Here is a 21,275-nt window from a genome sequence, read left to right on the forward strand (position 1 = left end):
TGAAGGATATTTGACTTTTCTTAAAGACAGGAAACAAGGAAAAGTGGGGTAGGTTTTAAGATACTCATTAAAACTAACTGTTTAACTAAGCTTTTTATTAGCTGTCCTTATGCCATTTGGTGTTGCGTTTTGTGAAGTACCTTTGTATGTTGTTAGAGCAGAGAAAGCAGAAATTAAATTGAAATTTAATAGACTGCCAGGAAAAAGGTGCTTTAATATTTCTTGATTTTGTAATATCACTATCATATTTTATATACTGGAAAACAAGCTTGTGCTGGTATTGACTGGTTTAAAGGGATTAGAGACAGAAAACCAACAAATGACGAACATCAATTAGAAAGATGTAAAGGCCAGTAGTTTGATATGTTGATGAATTGAGAATGCCAGGATAACTTACAAATTAATTTACAAAAGACAAAGAAAAAGATGGTTTGAATAAAGACAAAATACTGCGGATGCTGGAATCTGAAACAAAAACAGAAAATGCTGGAAAATCTCAACAGGTCTGACAGCATCTGTGGAGAGAGAATAGAGCCAACGATTTTTGCATCCGTATTTACTGAGGAAACGGGCATGGAGTCTACGGAAATAGGGCAAACTGGTAGGGAGGCCATGGAACCTTTACAGATTAAAGGGGAGGAGGTGCTCGCTGTCTTGAGGCAAATCAGAGTGGATAAATCCCCAGGACCGGACAGGGTATTCCCACGGACCTAGAGGGAAGCTAGTGTTGAACTTGCAGGGGCCCTGGCAGACATATTTAAAATGTCAGTATTCACGGGGGAGGTGCCGGATGATTGGAGGGTGGCTCATGTTGTTCCGTTGTTTAAAAAAGGTTCCAAAAGAAATCCGGGAAATTATCGGCCAGTAAGTTTGACGTCGGTGGTGGGCAAGTTATTGGAAGGTGTGATACGGGATAGGATCTACAAATATTTGGATAGACAGGGACTTATTAGGGAGAGTCAACATGGCTTTGTGCGTGGTAGGTCATGTTTGACCAATCTATTAGAGTTTTTCGAGGAGGTTACCAGGAAAGTGGATGAAGGGAAGGCGGTGGATGTTGTCTACCTGGATTTCAGCAAGGCCTTTGACAAGGTCCCTCATGGGAGGTTAGTTAGGAAGGTTCAGTCGCTAGGTATACATGGGGAGGTAGTAAATTGGATAAGACACTGGCTCAATGGAAGAAGCCAGAGAGTGGTTGTGGAGGATTGCTTCTCTGAGTGGAGGCCTGTGACTAGTTGTGTGCCGCAGGGATCGGTGTTGGGTCCATTGTTGTTTGTCATCTATATCAATGATCTGGATGATAATGTGGTCAATTGGATCAGCAAGTTTGCTGATGATACAAAGATTGGAGGTGTAGTGGACAGTGAGGAAGGTTTTCAAAGCTTGCAGAGGGATTTGGACCAACTAGAAAAATGGGCTGAAAAATGGCAAATGGAATTTAACGCAGACAAGTGTGAGATATTGCACATTGGAAGGACAAATCAAAGTAGAACGTACAGGGTAAATGGTAGGACTCTGAAGAGTGCAGTTGAACAGAGGGATCTGGGAATACAGGTACAGAATTCCCTAAAAGTGACGTCACAGGTGGATAGGGTCGTAAAGAGTGCCTTTGGTACATTGGCCTTTATAAATCGGAGTATCGAATATAAAAGTTGGAGTGTTATGGTAAGGTTATATAAGGCATTGGTGAGGCCGAATTTGGAGTATTGTGTACAGTTTTGGTCACCTAGTTACAGGAAGGATGTAAATAAGATTGAAAGAGTGCAGAGAAGGTTCACAAGGATGTTGCCGGGACTTGAGAAGCTGAGTTACAGAGAGAGATTGAATAGGTTGGGACTTTATTCCCTGGAGCGTAGAAGATTGAGGGGAGATTTGGTAGAGGTGTATAAGATTTTGATGGGTACAGATAGAGTGAATGCAAGCAGGCTTTTTCCGCTGAGGCTAGGGGAGAAAAAAACCAGAGGGCATGGGTTAAGGGTGAAAGGAGAAAAGTTTAAAGGGAATATTAGGGGGGGGCTTCTTCACGCAGAGAGTGGTGGGAGTGTGGAATGAGCTGCCAGATAAAGTGGTAAATGCGGGGTCACTTTTAACATTTAAGAAAAACTTGGACGGGTTCATGGATGAGAGGGGTGTGGAGGGATATGGTCCAAGTGCAGATCAGTGGGACTAGGCATAAAATGGTTCGGCACAGACAAGAAGGGCCAAAAGGCCTGTTCCTGAGCTGTAATTTTCTATGGTTCTATGATTCGAGTCAGGATGACCTTTTGTCAGAGTCAGTGCAGACTCGATGGGTCAAATTGCCTCCTTCTGCACTGTAGGGATTCTATTGTATAAAAAAATCTTTATAAATAATTCCAGGGATGTGATTTTAACTTGTGACATGGCTTGAAGTCATAGAATCATTTATGGCACAACAGTAGGCCATTTGGCCCATCAAGTCTATGCCGGCTGACCACAGAGTAATCCAGTTAATTCCAATCCCCTCAACCCCCATCACTGTACATCCAAGTGCCCATCCAATTTCCTTGTGAAATCACTGATTGTTTCTGCTTCCATCATCATCACTTGCTGCATAAAAATTTTTTTTCCTCTTATTCCCTGTGCACATCTTGCCCAAAAACTCAAAAGATTGTATCCCCGAATCCCTTATGTTTTGCTTTGTCTACATCATCCAAATCTGTTACAATCTTGTACACTTCTAACAAATCTCCTCTCAACTTCCTTTTCTCCAAGGAAAACAACCTCAGTTTTTCCAACTTTACAAGGGTATGCCCATTATCGTTGAAAATATGATTTTTCAACTTTTAACTGACTGGCAATTTTGCATTTTGAACTGAGACACAGCAAGGCCACATCCCAAGGTGGAGGTGCGAACCAAACAAATCACTCCCAGGGGAGTGTGAAGAGAGGGATATTTCCTATTGTCTTAGAGATTTCCTATAATCAAAACCTCAACAGTTTAAGGACGAGACATTAAAAATGCATAGTACCGGATGTTGAAACAATAAGCAGAACTTTCTACTCAAATGACTAAGTGCAGTGATGGGTAGGAAATACAGCACGACTCCCAGAGCTGGTGGGGTGGGTTGTTGCATCAGATTATCCACTTATCAGCTCATTGTGTATGCATAAATGAGCAACTTGTCATATCTCGGGGCAGGATGGGATTCGTTCACCCTGCCATTACTTCATTGGGTCAAAGTTCTGCGTACCATGCTTAAAGAGCACCGTCACACACATTCACTTTATGCGATGCAGAACAATGCAGAGTGATGGCTTCCTGAAGAGACAAACGCTCAGCACTGCAGTTTAGAAACAATTGCCTGGAGAGATTGCCCCAGGCAGCCAAGGACTACCATCGTGATGGGAGCTGGAGGTCCGCCAACCTAATTGCAAAGGCTTGATAGGAAGCCGTTGATGATTTACATGCCTGTGGAACTCAGAAAAGGATTTCTCTCCAGAGATGAAAATGGATGAACGATTTTGTTTGCTCTGCCTGGATAAGTCAACTTTCCCCTCACTCTCCACTCATACTCATAAAGCCACCAGGCATTTGCAGGTTCATAATCCACAGGGGTCTCACACATACTAGCACAAAGAACGTCATCACTGATTCTATCACACACACTAACATTTTCATCTCTTGTGACATACTGGAGAAGTCATGGCTTTAGCCCTTATATAGGCCCACTCAGCGCACACAGCAGTCCGGAATGCTTGTCATCTGCTTTTCATCCATCCTGTTCACTGTCTGTCCATCTGTCTTTACACAGGACAAGATTACCGACAACAAGATGGAGAGATCCTAGACAGAAGTGGGGAATTGAGGTCACTCACACCCTTATTGGAGCAGGCAGCAGGGCTGGTTGGCAAGGACATGAGCAAAGGAGCGATCAGTGTCTCCGAACAAGCCAGTGAGCACCCACCGAGTCCAAATGCTATTTAATGTAGGTGACTCACCAGCTACTCACTCATCATCTCTTCTCTCTGTTACAGCCACCAGCAAGAAAAAGCAGAGGCAAAGCCAGACAGCACATCAGCTCCAGCCCAAAGAGCACTTCAGCTGAGGATCTTGAGGAAGCATCTGAAGAAGACCCCTCACTTTGTTCACCTGCACCCTCCATCCACACAGAGACACACACTCTAGCATGACGTAGTTCCAGAGCAGGCTTGGGGTCATCATCTGGTGAGCACAGCACAAAAACGGTTCTGCAACAGGTGGAGGCAATGACAGTCAAGGTCACCGACACTCAAAAGGACTGCTAATCCCACAGAGTCCGAGTCCGATGACAAGCCTCTGACATTGGCCTCTCAGAGTGATATTTGAGCTCTAAAGATTGGCAAGGGTACAGCAGGTAAGTTTGCCAGGGGTCATCACCATTTTAGAACAGAGGATGGAGGAGTCCATTCACATTCTCTCTGATGTTGTGGCACCAACATGCCCATGCATCGAGATTACTATTGGAAGGTTGGTGACAACCATGGAGACCCTGGGCCAGCAGTTTTGTCGGATATGCGCTTGGACTTGCGCACCATTGCACTAGCCATCAGTGGGATCCATCAGTGGCTATGTGAAAGGGGGATACAGCACTTCAATCTCCCGCCAAGAGACCCTTTTCAAGGAATCAGGGAGGGTCCCTCAGACATCTGTAGGAAGGAGGAGCATTAGCTAGACACCCCAGAACAATCCACATAGGACTCCAAGGCTGACCAGCTGCGCCAAATTCTATTTGCCTGTGACCCCAACAATTCCAGTTGCACAGGCTGAGGAGGATGCACCTACACTCACAGAGGGAAATCCAAGCTGGTCAGGACCTCCCAGGCCTCTGGCCTACTGGGGAAGCCTGCCCCAAAGTCATCTCGGACAACAAGACATAGCAGTCAACAGGCTGCTTCTGTTTCTGCTGTGGATGTTGAGGATCCACTTAGATATAGAGGTAGGATAAGGAAACTTAAGAAATACTGAGAATTCAATGGTAACATGGGCGTTCACTCACTGGATATATTTTACATATCTGTAAATATATTTTGTTTATTTGAAAGTCTCATCTAGTGAATGACTCTTCTATTTGATGCAATGCCCTGAGGTCATCCAAGTGTCACTTATTTCTTCTTGTGTCCCTCAGCTCTATGGTGCTTCCTCCACTTTTAGTTTAGTAAATCTCCTTAATGTCCACAGATGTAACATGAACAAATCCAGTTGCAGTATCAGTGGAGGGATCCCCTGTGGTTGCCCTCCAAAATAGATATATTGTTTTGGATTCTGTGGAGGGGGATGACCCTCCAGGGGTAAGCCACGAAGACCAGATCGCCTGCACAGAGACAGGCTCAGAGGCCCAGACGGGAAAGAAGTGGATTAGGAGAGAAATAGTGGTGGGGGATGCGATGGTTAGAGGCACGGACAGGCAGTTCTGCGGGCGCAAACGAGACTCCAGGATAGTAGTCTGCCTCCCTGGTGCCGGGGTACTGGATGTCTCCGAGAGGGTAGGAAGCATATTAAAAAGGGAAGGTAATCAAACAGATGTAATTGTACACATTGGTGAAAATGACGTATGTAGAAAGAGCAAGGGGGTCATACGAGAGCAATTCAGGGAGATGGGTGCTAGGCTAAAAAATAAGGCCTCTAGGATAGCAATCTCTGGACTGCTCCCAGTGCCTAGTGCTAGTGAGGCCAGGAACAGGGAGATTCTACAATTGAACATGTGGCTAAAGGACTGGTACAAGAGGGAGGGTTTCAAATTCATAGATCATTGGGAAGTCTTCATGAGAGGATGGCACCTGTACGGAAAGGATGGGTTACACCTTAACTGAAAGGGCACAAATATCCTGGCTGGGAGTTTTGCTAGAGTGTTTCGGCAGGGTTTAAACTAGTGTGGCAGGGGGGGTGGGGATTAAAACAGTAGGTCAGTAAGTACTGAGGCTGGGGTCGAGCTGGGGGCCAGGGCAAGGCTAGCTAAGAAGAAGAGCATTCTGGAGCAGGATGATCTGAGTGGGCCTGGAGGTCTGGAGTGCATCTGTTTCAATGCGAGGAGCGTAACGGGTAAGACAGACGAACTTAGGGCCTTAATGCTTACGCGGAATTTGGATGTGGTTGCGGTGACGGAGACATGGTTAAAAGAAGGATAGGACTGGCAGCTGAATATTCCGGGGTATAAATGTTTTAGGCAAGACAGAGGAGGGGCTAAAAAAGGTGGGGGAGTAGCGGTATTAGTTAGGGAGCATATTACAGCGGTGCAGAGGGTGGACAATTTGGAGGGGTCATGTAATGAGTCGCTGTGGGTGGAGCTCAGAAACAGGAAAGGTGCAATCACAATGCTGGGGGTATACTACAGGCCACCCAACAGCCCACGGGAAGTGGAGGAACGGATATGTCAGGAGATTCTGGATATGTGCAGAAAAAATAGGGTTGTTGTAGTGGGAGACTTCAATTTCCCTGGTATAGACTGGAAAGTGCTTAGGGCTGGGGGTCTGGATGGGAGGAATTTGTAAAATGTGTACTGGAAGGTTCTTTGGAACAGTATGTAGATAGCCCAACTAGAGAGGGGGCTATACTGGATCTAGTTCTGGGAAATGAGCCCGATCAGGTCGTCAAAGTTTCGGAACATGTGGCAAATAGTGACCACAACTCTGTTAATTTTAGGATAGTAATGGACAAGGACGAGTGTTGTCCTAAGAGTAGGGTGCTGAATTGGGGGAAGGCTAGCTATAGCCGGATTAGGCAGGAATTGGTGGCCGTTGATTGGGAGAGGCTGTTCGGGGGTAAGTCCACGTCTGGCATGTGGGAGTCTTTTATGGAACAGTTGGTAAGGCTGCAGGACAGGCATGTGCCTGTAAAAAGGAAGGATAGGAAAGGTAGGATTCGAGAGCCGTGGATAACCAGGGAAATTGAAGATCTGATTAAAAAGAAAAGAGAGGCGTATGTTAGGTCCAGGCAACTGAAAACAGATGGAGCTCTGGAGGAATACAGAGAGAGTAGGAAACAACTCAAACGGGGAGTTAGAAGGGCAAAAAGAGGTCACGAAATGCTCTTGGCAGATAGGAATAAGGAGAATCCTAAGGCATTTTATTCATATGTTAGGAACAAAAGAGTTGTCAGGGAAAAAGTCGGACCTCTCAGGGACAAAGGAGGGGAATTATGCCTGGAACCCAAGGGAATAGGGGAGATCCTAAATGAATACTTTGCATCGGTATTCACAAAGGAGAGGGACTTGTTGACTGGGAGTGTCTCAGAGGGAGGTGATGACCCATTAGAGAGAATCTCCATTACAAGGGAGGAAGTGTTACGTTTTTTAGGTAATATTAAAACTGACAAATCCCATGGGCCTGCTGGCATCTATCCTAGACTGCTCAGGAGACAAGAGATGTAATTGCTGGGCCTCTGACGGAAATCTTTGTCTCTTCATTGGACACAGGTGAGGTCCCTGAGGATTGGAGGACCGCAAATGTGATACCGTTATTTAAGAAAGGTAGCAGGGATAACGCGGATAATTATAGGCCAAGTTACTAGGCCAAGCCCGTGAGCTTGACGTCCGTGGTAGGGAAGTTGTTGGAGAGGATTTTTAGAGACAGGATGTATGCGCATTTAGAACGGAACAATCTCATTAGTGACAGACAGCATGGTTTTGTAAGAGGGAGGTCGTGCCTTACAAATTTGGTGGAGTTTTTTGAGGAAGTGACAAAAACGGTTGACGAAGGAAGGGCCGTGGATGTCGTCTATATGGATTTCAGTAAGGCATTTGACAAAGTCCCTCATGGCAGGTTGGTTAAGAAGGTTAAGGCTCATGGGATACAAGGAGAGGTGGCTAGGTGGGTAGAAAACTGGCTTGGCCACAGGAGACAGAGGGTAACAGTCGAAGGGTCTTTTTCCAGCTGGAGGTCTGTGACCAGTGGTGTTCCGCAGGGCTCTGTACTGGGACCTCTGCTATTTGTGATATATATAAATGATTTGGAAGAAGGTGTAACTGGTGTTATCAGCAAGTTTGCGGATGACACGAAGATGGCTGGACCTGCGGTAGCGATGAACATTGTCGGACAATACAGCAGGCTGGAAAATTGGGTGGAGAAATGGCAGATGGAATTTAATCCAGATAAATGCGAAGTGATGCATTTTGGAAGAACTAATGTAGGGGGGAGTTATACAATAAATGGCAGAGCCATCAAGAGTATAGAAACACAGAGGGACCTAGGTGTGCAAGTCCACAAATCCTTGAAGGTGGCAGCACAGGTGGAGAAGGTGGTGAAGAGCAGAAACTAATAGCCAAGTTCCGCACACATGAGGACGGCCTAAACTGGAATGTTGGGTTTATGTCACACTGTCAGTAACCCCCACAGCTTGCTTCCTGGACTTGCAGAATCTCACTGGCTGTTCTGTCTGGAGACAATATACATCTCTTTAACCTGTGCTTAATGCACCCTTCACTCACATTGTCTGTATCTTTAAGACCTGGTTGGCTGTAGAGATTCGCATTCTAATCAGTATTCTGTAACTTGATTTTGTGTCTCTCTGCCCTGTTTGAGAACAGATTTCCACTCCATCTGACGAAGGAGCAGCGCTCCGAAAGCTAATGGCATTTGCTACCAAATAAACCTGTTGGACTTTAACCTGGTGTTGTTAAAACTCTTACTGTGTTTACCCCAGTCCAACGCCGGCATCTCCACATTATACAAGTGATCCACATCATCCTGCTAGCCCTCCAAGATCAGTATAATCGGGAAATGTTTTAAGTCCTACTCTGTAACATCCAAGTCATTTACTTATAACAAAAAGCAGTGTTCCTCGCACTGACCCTTGAGGAACACCACTGCCTACTATCTCCTTCAGTCTGAAAAGTATTTGCAATATGCACACTGGAATACTTCACTTTTTGCCCTGACACTAAGCCCTGCTGCAGTATTGCAGCTCTGAACAAGCTAAATGCCAACCTTTTTTTTGTGCAGCACCACCGGTTTACTGCTGCCAGGAAAATCTGGGCCATTCTTCATTTGTAGCTCAGTGTCAAAGTTTGCTTTATAATGCTCCTGTAAAGCATCTTGGTTTTATTATGTTAAAGGTGTTTTATAAATACAAGTTGTTCTAGTTAAATGGGACAACAATTTTCTTTACTTAGCAATTTCTTCACACTGTTTCCGAAGTAAATGTCTGAAGGATTTCATGCCCTTGGTGAAAAGTGATATCTTCTCTCCAGTGCCTATTCTAAGGCCTCTAATGCTTGGTGCACACTCGCGCTCTCCTTCAAACATTTGTTCAGCAACTTGTTTTTGTGTCTCTGAAGCCGGAATGTACTTCTCCTGTAGGAGGTTCAGGCTGCATTTAAGCAGCTTTCTGAAGTCTAGGTATTTTCTCATTCCTGATAGGTGGGCAATCAGTGACTAGCTTGATTGCACTCGCTGTACACGCCATAATACACAAAAATCACTGTAATTAGCATGCAATGCAGGTCGTGTGTGCAGCCTGCATTCGTACAACTGGAACTGGTAGTGCATGTCCCATGTACCAGTCATTGGGTGTGATTGGAATTCTAGCTATTATTTTTGTCAGAATGTTTCAACTGTAGGTTTTTTGTGCAGGTTTTTTGTGCAGGTTTTTTGTGCACTGTAAATTGAGTGTATGTTTTGATGCTGTTTAATTTCTACCTGTTGACACTGAGAATAGAGGATTGATATGTTAAGAATGATTGGGAGAAGGTTTTGACATGTACCCTATCGTACTTCAATTTGCTGACAACTGCTTACTCATGAAATCTGAATCATATTAAGCCAGTACAGGCTGTATCTGTGATGCCTTTACAGTATCATAGAATCATATAATGATACAGTGCAGAAGAGGCCCTTTGGCCCATCGAGTCTGCACCGACACGCAAGGAACACCTGAACTCCTACCTCATCCCACCTACCAATGCTTGGCCCATAGCCTTGAATTTAAGACGTGCCAACTGCTCATCCAGATACTTTTTAAAGGATGTGAGGCAACCTGCCTCCACCATTCACCGAGGCAGCGCATTCCATTTTTTTGCGGGGGGGGAAATCACCCCCTACATTTTCAGCAAGTCTCAGTCCAACCTCTTGTTTAGAATGCTGTCGATGTTCTACTGATCTAACTTTCTTCCATTTTCCTTGACTTACAGTTTGCATTTTTTGGTAAGGGTAAAACATATGGATGATTATACCACCAACTAATATAAGTTTTTTGGTGTTTAGGCAAACAAGTCTTAAGCAGCAGCTTTGTCTTATTTTCATTAAGTCGACCTTAAAAAAATGAGATTAATCTTTATGTTTGCAAACTTCTTTTGTATTTTGTTTCGTTTTTATTGATTTTGCAGCATTTTTGTAAGCTTTTGAAATGTTTTATTTTTAAGATTTTATGGATTCTAGTTTAGAACCAAAATACAGTGGCATGGGGGCTTGGAGGGCAGGTTTGACCAGGGAATCATCCTGGGGACACACTGGCAGCCAGTTCATGTAACATATGTACATATCTTGGAAGAATGTTGGTCAGCTGCAAATGGTGCATAGTGCAGAGAAAGCAAGAAAGAAGAAACTAACTTAGATAAAAAGAGTTGAACCATTCTAATAGAAGGATAATGGGTTGATTTTTCATAAATTTAAACAGATACTTAATTCATCATGATTGCCTCACCTTAGAAAAATTGTATTGTTAAATGAGTCCATTTGTGTTCCTTTCTTTCCATGTTTGTGAGAGTCTTCAACATTGCCTCTATGAAAGTGTAATCATTTTTCTACTTGAAGAAATCTCACATCAATTTTGATGTGCAGTAATTTCCAGCTAAAGAGTGCTATGATGAAGCTACTAAAACCATGGGCAGTTTTGTTATCAGTGTTGTCAACCATCTTCAACTTCTTAGCTTTCTCATGTTGTCCACAATAAAAGAAAAACTCTTGTTAATCAAGAGAGAAAGAATTACAGAAAAGAAAGACAGGGAGAAGATATAAGAGAGGGACAAGGAAAATGCACCTACAAATTGCATTGCAGCAACTCAACATGGCTCCAAGACACCACCTTCCAAACCTACAACTGCTACCATCTAGAAGGACAAGGGCAGCAGTTGCATAGGAACAACACCACCTGGAAATTCCCCTCCGAGCCACGCACCTTCTTGACTTGGAAACATTTCACCATTCCTTCACTGTCACTGGGTCAAAATCTTGAAACCTCCCTTCCTAATAGCACTATGGATGCACCTTCACCATATGGACTGCAGCAGTTCAAGAAGGCAGCTCACCACCGCCTTCTCCTGGGCAATTAGGAATAGGCAATAAATGTTGGACGGGACAGTGATGCCCACATCCCATGAATGAATTAAAAAAACATTTGGTTGTTCCTTCAGCCTATGTAACAGATGCAGTTATTTGTTCTTAACCTGTTTTTTGGCATGAGTAGGCCCTTCAGGTCCATGGGTCTCAATTGAAAATCTCATAGGATTTGTTGGCAACTCTGATTGTTAGAAAACATTTTGTGCTAAAAGTTCTTAGAATGACATGAAGAACTGTGAATACTGAGTTCTTATTTTCCCATTTAGTATGCACGATGGCACAGTGGGTGGCACTGCTGTCTCACAGTGCTAGGGACCCGGATTCAATTCTGGCCTTGGGTGACTGTCTGTGTAGAGTATGCACATTTTCCCTGTGCCTCCGTGGGTTTCTTCCAGGTGCTCTTGTTTCCTCACCAGTGATACCCAGTCGTGTGCTGCAAGAAGCGTGCAAGTGTGTCATTGCCACTGGGACTGCTGCGCACATCGAGCCGCCCGAGAAGTTCCATCCATCACCAGAGGCTCCCTTCAACCAGGGATGCAGTCATGCTGGTTATTTCTTCCCATTCAGGGGGACGTCACAGAAACTGGCTGCTGTTTAAAAACAACTGAGATATTGTTTTCATAAATTAGTTGGAATTTACCACTCTTCAAATGCTGTAGACTGTAAGAAATCAGACGCGTTGCCTCTCTCTCCCTCTCTCTATGTCTCTCCATGAGTGGTACTTTGTGAGGAGTCTTTGAATGAAAGATGAGATCATGTTAGGAGGGGTGAGGAGCATCTGCTGATGGCTGAGCCAGTTTCTCTGGCTCCGAGGGTTCACTGGAAATGTCCACGTCTGGATTTCGTCTGAGAGTTGGCACATTGAGTCTGCTGGATCCCAGAAGAGCTTGGCCAGCCTGAGGCCACTCCTCCAGCTAACAGTAACGCTTTGTAATCTAAACACTGAATGAGCAAGTGGTCTGGTGCCCGAGAACTTTGCAGGATGCACCTAGCCCAGCCAGCAGGGAACAGCTGAGCTAGATCAGCCTGAGATAGGTAGAGGTGATAATGCCATTGCCTTCCAGTTCAGTTGCACCTCTAATTTCTTTTTAAGTCAGTTTTAATCTCTAAATTGTTGCTTCCTCCCCTTTTTTTCCATCAGTCAGGTACTGTGCTTCCCCCTGCTCTCTCCCCCCACCCCCCACCCTGTCCCCCATAGTCACCGCAATGTTTTTAAAAATGTGTTCATTCAAGTCAATTTTTCATTGACAGTGTTTCCCCTGTGGCCTTGCCTCTACAATTTTAAAAAAAATTATAGCTTCAGAGTATTTTGTAGAAGGGGTATTGGAAAGAAAATGTGCAGTTGTTTTGTTTAGGTGCCAGGGCTAATGGATTGACAGCTTGTACCTTGTGAGAGGTTACAAGCAGTGGTTAAGCGAGCCGAGGAAGATGGACTTGTCACTGACAGAAATCTCAGGCTTCTGTTTTGACATTTTTCACTTATCTTGAAATGGAAACTGCACACACGTGCTCATCCTGCCTCCTGCACAGAGCTCACATTCTAGCTCCAACAGCAGATCAGCTTGCCCTGCCTGCTCAGAAAGTTGAACTCTCTCTGATCTAACCCCAAACCCCTCCCCAATCTGGCTGCATCCTGAGGCATCTGCTCTGCTTTGTTGCCATTGGAATCTCTTCCACATTCATCCGCTTCCTCCCCACATTAAATACCTGGTTAGCTGGACATCTTTAGTTCATCGCAATTCTTCCTAAATCCTTCAATTGGTCAATACTGTCAATTTTCTTGTTGTTCTCACACCATGTCAATGATCGATAGTAAATGTAAGTAAATGTGACGTTTAAGATTCAGCTGAAAAAAAAGTGTGTGCTGTGGTATTGTTTGTCTCACTGAAGTGTGTCATATTACTGAAAAGGTCAGGAACCACTGCCTTAAACCATCTTTCCTAAGCTTCTCAGTACTCCAGGTGTGGTTGAATCAGGACTGTTTATAACTGATATCTTCTAACGTCTTGTATTTTAGCTCTAAAGACCAGCATTCCTTTTGCCTTTTTGATTATTTTCTGTACTTCCTCATGATATTTTAATGACCTCTGCATCTGTACTCTCAAAAGTCTCTTTGGACCTCCACTGTTTCTAATTTTCACCATTGAGAAAGTACCTTATTCTATACATGTTGTGGGATCAAAGTGGATGACCTCACATTTCCCTACATTAAAATATATATGGAATTTAACACAAGTGTGAGATGATGCATTTTGACAGCAGTTTTTAAAAGTGTGTAAGGGCTGGGGGCGGGGTAGGGGGTGGTGGGGAGCGCGAGGGAGGTGGTGTGCATCTTTGAAGGTGGAAGGCGTAGTGAGAGTAGTTAATATAGTGTATGAAAGCTAAATAGAGGTATTGAACACAAACATACAAACACATAGAAAAAGCAGTGGCAGCATGAGTTGGCTAAGTGACAAGAAACAAAGCGTAGTTGTGAATGGTTATTTTTTAGACTGATATACAGTCGGGTGGCCCAGAAGTCTGTGTTAAGATCACTGTTTTGTTTTAATCTATATTAATGACCTAGACTTTGTGTGCAGATCTCGATTTGAAAATTTGCAGATGACAAGTACTTGGAAGTAATATGAACAGCAAGGGGGACAGTGAATGAACTTCAAGAGGACATAGACTGGCGGAGGGGGTGGCAGGTGAAAGTTAATGCAGAGGAGGGTGAAGTTTTTATAGGAAAAATGAGAAGAGGCTACATGAAATAAAGAATACAAAATAAAGGGTGTGCAGGAGTAGCATAACTTGGGAGTATATGTATACAAATCATCGAAGGTGGCAGGACTTGTTGAGAGAGCAGTAAGGCAAATGGGATCCTGGGCTTAAAATACTGACAGTACGAAAGCAAGGAGGTTATGGTGAATATTTATAAAACACTGGTTCTTCCTCAACAAGAGTATTGTGATCAATTCTGGCACCACACTTGAAGGATGTGAAGGCATTAGAGAGGGTGCAGAAAAGATTTACAAGACAGGTTCCAGGGTTAAGAGACTTCAATTACATGAATAGATTGGAGAAGCAGGGGCTGTAACCCTTAGAGAAGGGACATTTCAGATGAGATTTGATACAGGTTTTCATAATTATGGGATGTCTGGACTGAACTGTCAGAAACCTTTCTTCTTGGAGGAAAGATCGAGAACCCATTTAAGGTGAATGGAAAAAGTATTGAAGGTGGCGATGAGGTGGCATTTTTCATATAGCAAGTGGTTAGAACCTGAAATACATTATGTGGGGGTCTGCGGAAGGCTTTCAAAATGAAATTGGATAATTATCTAAATAGAAAAAAGTTCAGGGCTTGGGTAAAAGGGGGAATGGGACTAATTGAGTCAGTAGACAGCTGATTCAGACACGGTAAACTGATTGACTTCCTTCTGTACTGAAACCATTCTATGTTTCCATGAATACTAAAATTAGTTACTGCAACAACTGATGCCCTCAGAGGGTAGGGTGGGAAATTGGAGTTGAGGTGGAAGAACAGCTATTACTTTATTAAATGGCAGACAACTTAATGGACTGTATTGCATACTATTTCTCCAATTCCTTACATTTTTGTGTTCTAGCACTGTTGTATGGCCCATTCATATGGGCTTCCTTTGGAAATGGCATCTAGTTATCCAAATATCAGAAATGGTATGCAAGACAGCAACATGCAAGAATTACAATTCCGCCAGCTGCCATGGTGGGATTCGAATCATGTTCCAAAGCATTAGACTGGATCTCCGGAGTATTAGTCCGGTGACATTACCACAATGTCACCGTCTTCCCCCAATTGAATAGAATCAAACACAAACGCTTATTTCATGTACAAGTCCACCCTTTCATGATGAAAAATTATTCTTATATGTTTTGAATGTAAAATGGAAAACTAGTTGCTGATACTACTTTTATCATGTAACATTGAATATTTTTGCAATGATTATATTTTGATCAAAAATAAACCAGAAGTATTTAGTGGTATTTTAACATTTGTAGATCACATTGATATTCTTTGATGATTTAAAAAATAAATGTTGGCGGCCTTGGTACTTTTAATTCAAACATAATTTCCTATATTTTACTTTTTCAGGATTACACTTTGACGATGTACTTTCAACAGGCTTGGCGGGACAAACGACTAAGCTATTCAGAAATACCTTTGAATCTCACATTGGATAACAGAGTGGCTGACCAGCTTTGGGTTCCTGACACATATTTTCTTAATGATAAAAAGTCTTTTGTGCATGGAGTCACTGTAAAGAATCGAATGATACGTTTGCACCCAGATGGTACAGTTTTATATGGTCTCAGGTTAGTACCAGTTTTCCATTTTATAAAGCAAAGTAGCATTAAAGTCTAATTTGATTTTTCAAATCTTGTTGTGTAGACCTGAATGGTCTTCTGCATAAATGCCTGACATCTGTAAACATAGAATTTTCATAGCTTATAATCAAAACTATCGTGAGGAACTGGACTTTACCCCAATTAACAGTTAATGAGTGAAACCTACATCATCTATACTCAAGTTGGAATTCATTTCTGCATTCCAACATAAGCTAAGTCTTCAGAAGTGAAGGCATTATTTGAAACTATTTTTGAACTTTACACTGCCTAATATTTTTCATGATGTGGAGATGCCGGCCCCTTCAAGGGGCTTAGAGCCTCGAAAGCTTGTGTGGCTTTTGCTACCAAATAAACCTGTTGGACTTTAACCTGGTGTTGTTAAACTTCTTATTATAATATTTTTCATGCAGTTCTTTGTAAAATAACATCAATGTATCCAAGTAATTTCTAGCTCTGATAAACTCAAATTCCGAGTGGATGTTTTGCTCCAGAAAAATAATGTTTCATCCAGGAACCTGAGGCCAGAATTCACATTAGACTAATGTGATATAAATTTTTTAAATACTTTTTTATGGGATGTAGGCTTTGGCTAACATTTGCTCCCCATCTGAATTGCCCTAGATAAGGTGGAGGTGAGCCACTATCTTGAACCGCTGCAGTTTATCTGCTGCAGGTACTCTCACAGTGCTGTTAGAAAGGGAGGTTTGATCCGATTGGCAGCAAAGGAACGGCAATATATTCCAAGTCAGAATGGTGTGTGACTTGGAGGTGGACTTGCAGGTGTTAGTGTTCACAAGTCTGCTCCCATGTCCTTGGTGAATTGTTGAGCATTTTGTATTTGACACACACTGCTGCCACAGTACACCACTGTTGGAGGGAGTGAATTTTAAGGTGATGTAAGATACACTGGTCAAGCAGATTGCTTTGTTCTGGATGCTGTCTAGTTTCTTGAGCATTGTTAGAGCTACACTCACCGAGGAAAACGGAGAATATTCCATCACACTCCTGCCTCGTGCTTTGCAAAGTGGACAGAGTTTGGGGAGACAGGTGAGTTACTCGGCACAGGATTCCCAGCCTCTGACTTGCTCTTTTAGCCACTGTATTTACATGGCTTGTCCAGTTCAATTTTTGGCCAATGGTTGAGGAGATGGTTAGATTCTTACTTGTGGGAGATGGGCATTGCTTGGCACTTGTGTGATCATAAAAATTGGAACAGGAGAAGGCTATTTGGTCCATCAAGCCTGTTCCTAAGATCATAGCCAATTTGATTGTGCCCTTCACTTTACTTTCCTGTCTGCCTCATAACCATTGCTTCCTTGTAGATCTAATAGCTGTCCAACTCAGCCTTAAATATATTCAATGACCCAGACCTTGCAGCTTTCTCATGGAGATGACACAAAGTTGGGTGGGAGGGTGAGCTGTGAGGAAGATGCAGGGATTCTTCACTGTGATTTGGATAAGCTGAGTGGGTGGGTAAATGTATGACAGATGCAGTATAATATGGATAAATGTGAGGCTATCCACTTTGGTAGCAAAAACAGGAAGACAATTTATAGCCATTCAGATAATAATCTAAGTGAGAGGAATGTGCAGGGAGACCTGGCCATCTTCATACACCAGTAAGGTAAGCATGCAGATGCAGCAGGCAGTAAAGAAAGCAAATGGTATATTGGCCTTCATAGCGAGATGATTCGAGTGGAGAATCAGAGATGTCTTGCTGCAATTATACAGGGCCTTGATGAGGCCACACCTGGAATATTGTGTGAAGGCTTGGTCTCCTTATCTGTGGAAGGATGTTCTTGCTATAGAGGGAGTGCAGAGAAGGTTTACCAGACTGATGGAATGGCGGGGGTGATGTATGAGGAGAGATTGAGTCAGTTAGAATAATTTAGAAGTTTAGGAGTTTAGAAGAATGAGAAGGGATCTCATAGAGAGCTATAAAATTCTAATAGGACTAGACGGGGTAGATGCAGGAAGGATGTTCCCTATGATTGGCATGTCCAGAATGAGGGGGTCATAGTCTAAAGATACGGGATCAACCTTTTAGGACTGAGATGAGGGGAGTAGTAAGCCTATGGAATTTGCTACCACCAAAAAAAGTTAAGGACAAAAAGTGTATGTTTTCATGAACGAGTTAGATATAGCTCTTGAAGCAAAAGGGATCAGAGGAAATGGGGGAAGGCAGAATGAGGCTATTGAGTTGGGTGATCAACCATGATCATAATGAATGGTGGAACAGGCACTAAGGGCCAAATAGCCTACTCTGCTCCTATTTTCTATGTTTCTACATATGTTTCTATGTTAAGTTCTTTTAACATAGAAACATATATAAGGGCAAACTTAAATTGGAGAACCCGGGACAAATTTTCCCGTTCTGCCTGTCACAGGAATTGTAGCAAGTGAGGGGCAGAGCATGGAAAGGTCTGTTGACCTCGGGCGGGATTTTCCGATTTCAGGGTGAGCGTGGCCGGAAAATCCCTCTCCCACCACCCCCATAATTTTAAACTGTGGCTCCTAGTTCTAGATTCTGATACAAAGAGAAGTATCATCTCAGCATCTACCCTGTTAAGATTCCTCAGAATCTTATTTTTCTAAACTCCAATGAGTATAGGACTGCACTGCTCAACCTTTCCTTGTAAGACAACCTTTTGTCCTAAGAATCAGTCGAGTGAATCTCCTCTGAATTGCTTTCAAGTATACTCCATCTTGGAAAAGGCGAACAAAACTGTACACAGTACTCTTAAGTGTGACCTCACCAATGTCCTGTACAGTTGTAGCATGACTTACATACTTTTAAACTGGCTCTCCCTTGCAATAAAATTCAACATCCCATTTGCCTTCCCAATTACTTGCTGAACCCACATACCAGTATTTTAAGATTCATAAACAAGGGCAGCCTATTCGTTCTGTACTGCAGTATGCTGCAGTATCTCTCAATTTAAATAATGTTCTGTTTTTCCATTCTTCCTGCCAAATTGGACAACCTCACATTTTCCCATATTATACTCAATATGCCTCATTTTTGTCCACTCACTTAACCTATCTGTATTCATTTGAAGACTCTTTGTATCCTCCTTACAACTTGCTTTTTTATCTATCTTTGTATCATCAACAAATTTGGCTACAATACAGTTAGTCCCTTCATTCAGATCATTAATAGAGATTGTAAATAGTTGGAGCCCCAGCACTGATCCTGTTGCATTCCACGAGTTATAGCCAGCCAAACTGGTCCATTTATTCCCAACTCTGTTTTCTATTGCCTACCCAAGCTAGTGTGTGGCCCCCAAAACCATGAGCTCTTATCTTTTATGTGACACCTTATTGAACGCCTGTTAGAGGAGCAAATACACTACACCCACTGCTTTATCCATCCTACTTGTTCATCCCCAAAAAACTTTAATAAATTTGTCAAACATTATTTCCCATTCACAAAACCATATTGATTTTACCTGATTGTACTATGATTTCTTAAATGTTCTACTATTATCTCATTATTAATGAATTCAAGTATTTTTACAATGACAAACGTCAGACAAATTGACATCTCATTTCCTGCTTTCCATCTCCCTCCTTTCTTGTCATTACATTTGCTGATGTGAATTTTACTAACCATTTATCAGCCCACATCTGTATGCCAAGGGAGCTAGTCAGACTCATTCAAATTCAAAATGAATGTGGAAACTATTGCTCAAAATTGGTCATAGTTTGACTCAAGTTGGCATTAAATTGTCAACGTTATTTACCTTGCATCGGATTACACAGGATATGCAGTACAGAAACGGGCCATACAGTCCAACTCGTTCTTGCTAGTGTGTAGGTTCCCTTTGTGCCTCCTCCCATCTTTTTAAATATAAATCTCCCATCAAAACCATCTATTCCTTTCTCCGACATATGCTTGGCTAGTTTCCCCTTTAGTGCATCTATACTATTTGCTCAAGCCATTCCCTGTGGTAGCAAATTCCACACACTCTTACTATTCTTTGGGTGAAGAATTTCTCCTTTTAGATTTCTTGGTAACTATTTATATTTCTAGTTGTCCCTTTTCCCACACGAGGAAACATTCTCTCTATTCACTCTATCAAAGCCATTTGTAGGGCTGTAATTTTGCTACCGAGGTGGGTAGCTCAAATTAGGAAATTTCTCTGGACCTGCCTCGTAAAAAGTGCCTCACTCCATGCAGTTTTTTCTTCCTGAGGGTGGAGGTGGGAGAGAGACCAACCTGCCGACCCTGGAAGCAGAGTTTAGGCCGCCAGTAGGGTGGGCAAGAACTGAAGCAGGCTGGTTAAAAGGCTCACTTTGGTTCTTTCAAATTCCTCCCAGTTATTTCAGAAGTTGTTAGGACCTGTAGCTTTTACCCTTCACATCTGTTCAACCCTTCCTTCCCCCCACATTCCCCATAATGGCTATGGCTCCTTATACCCCCATGCTGACTCATGCCCCTACTACCCAAATACAACTTTCACTCCTACACACTTGATAGTGAAAAATAACTCTGATTCATAAAACCCACCTGAAGCTCTCTCTTATAAAAGCAAGTTTCTATCCAGACTCTACATCAAAGACAGCTAATGCTTTAATTGTCTCTCCAAGTTGACAATGAAACTGTGAACTCACAATCCCTTCTGAGATAATTGTAGCTTTTGAAACTCAGTCATGCATTCATAATGAAAAAGTACTGGCTCTTGGGAAATGTTAACAAAGTACTCCATTGAAACTACACGCCCAGATGCTACTTTTGTTTCTAACCTGCACCAGATAACCAGTTGATTAAAGCAGTCCAGGAGCTTTTTTAGCTCCCAGTTACAGCTCCTGCCCGTTTCCTTCAATATTTAAAGAGCGATGGATTTTTAAAAATGTCAGAATTGACAGTTACATATACCTTGCCTTTTTAAAGCAATATGGATTAAGACCCTAGAAACAGTCTGAGTGTGGTCTGTTTGAACTCAGCACTGAGTTAAAATGGTCCTCCTGAGTTCAAGTTTCTTGTGTGTTGGATTCACGCCTTCCCTTTTTCCTTACCACCAAAAAGTGGATCTGAGGGGAAATGAGGGGCATCACTTCTGCATCTGGGTCCTGTCTACAATTCCAAAAGGTCCATGGAGCTTTCCCAATTCCTCAAAAACCTAGCTGACAGCTTTAAAGAGCTCTATTAAGTCATACCTAACCATTTTTCTTCGAGAAAAGACTCAATCTGTCAACCCTTTCCTGATACATATACTCATGCATTTCTGGTATTAATCTTTTCCATCTTTCCTGCGCCCTCTCCAGTGACTCTATATCCTTTTTATAATATGATAACCAAAACTGCATGTAGTACTATAAGGATGGTTGAAGCATGGTTTGATACAAGCTTCGCATAACTTCCCTACTTTCAATTCTATCCCTTTCAAAATAAAGCCTAATGCTTGGTTTGCAAGTATTTGTACTTCAACATCCATTTCCACTGCCCCATCTAGACTTGTACCTTCTCAGTAATAAGTGACTTCCTTATCCTTCCGATCAAAATGCATTGCCTCACATTTATCTGTGGTAAACTTAATTTGCCAATTGTTTGTCCATTCTGAAATTTATTAAAGTCATCCTGTAATTTTTTGCAGTCCTCCTCAGTATTTATACCCAATTTGGTACCATATACAAAT

The 21,275-nt window shown here is 42.6% G+C and overlaps 1 protein-coding gene across 3 annotated transcripts in view; it reads left to right on the forward strand.

Annotated features, from left to right (window-relative positions):
• LOC144505467 (gamma-aminobutyric acid receptor subunit beta-2) overlaps window positions 1-21,275 on the forward strand; it is a 240,101-nt gene that overhangs the window by 119,902 nt on the left and 98,924 nt on the right. For all 3 annotated transcript variants that reach the window (XM_078231575.1, XM_078231577.1, XM_078231576.1), the window contains exon 4: window positions 15,383-15,603. In XM_078231575.1, coding sequence (XP_078087701.1) covers window positions 15,383-15,603 — 221 coding nt within the window. The remainder of the gene's footprint in view (window positions 1-15,382; window positions 15,604-21,275) is intronic.

Source organism: Mustelus asterias, chromosome 16 (assembly GCF_964213995.1).
Source record: "Mustelus asterias chromosome 16, sMusAst1.hap1.1, whole genome shotgun sequence".
In the NCBI taxonomy this organism is placed as follows: Eukaryota; Metazoa; Chordata; class Chondrichthyes; order Carcharhiniformes; family Triakidae; genus Mustelus; species Mustelus asterias.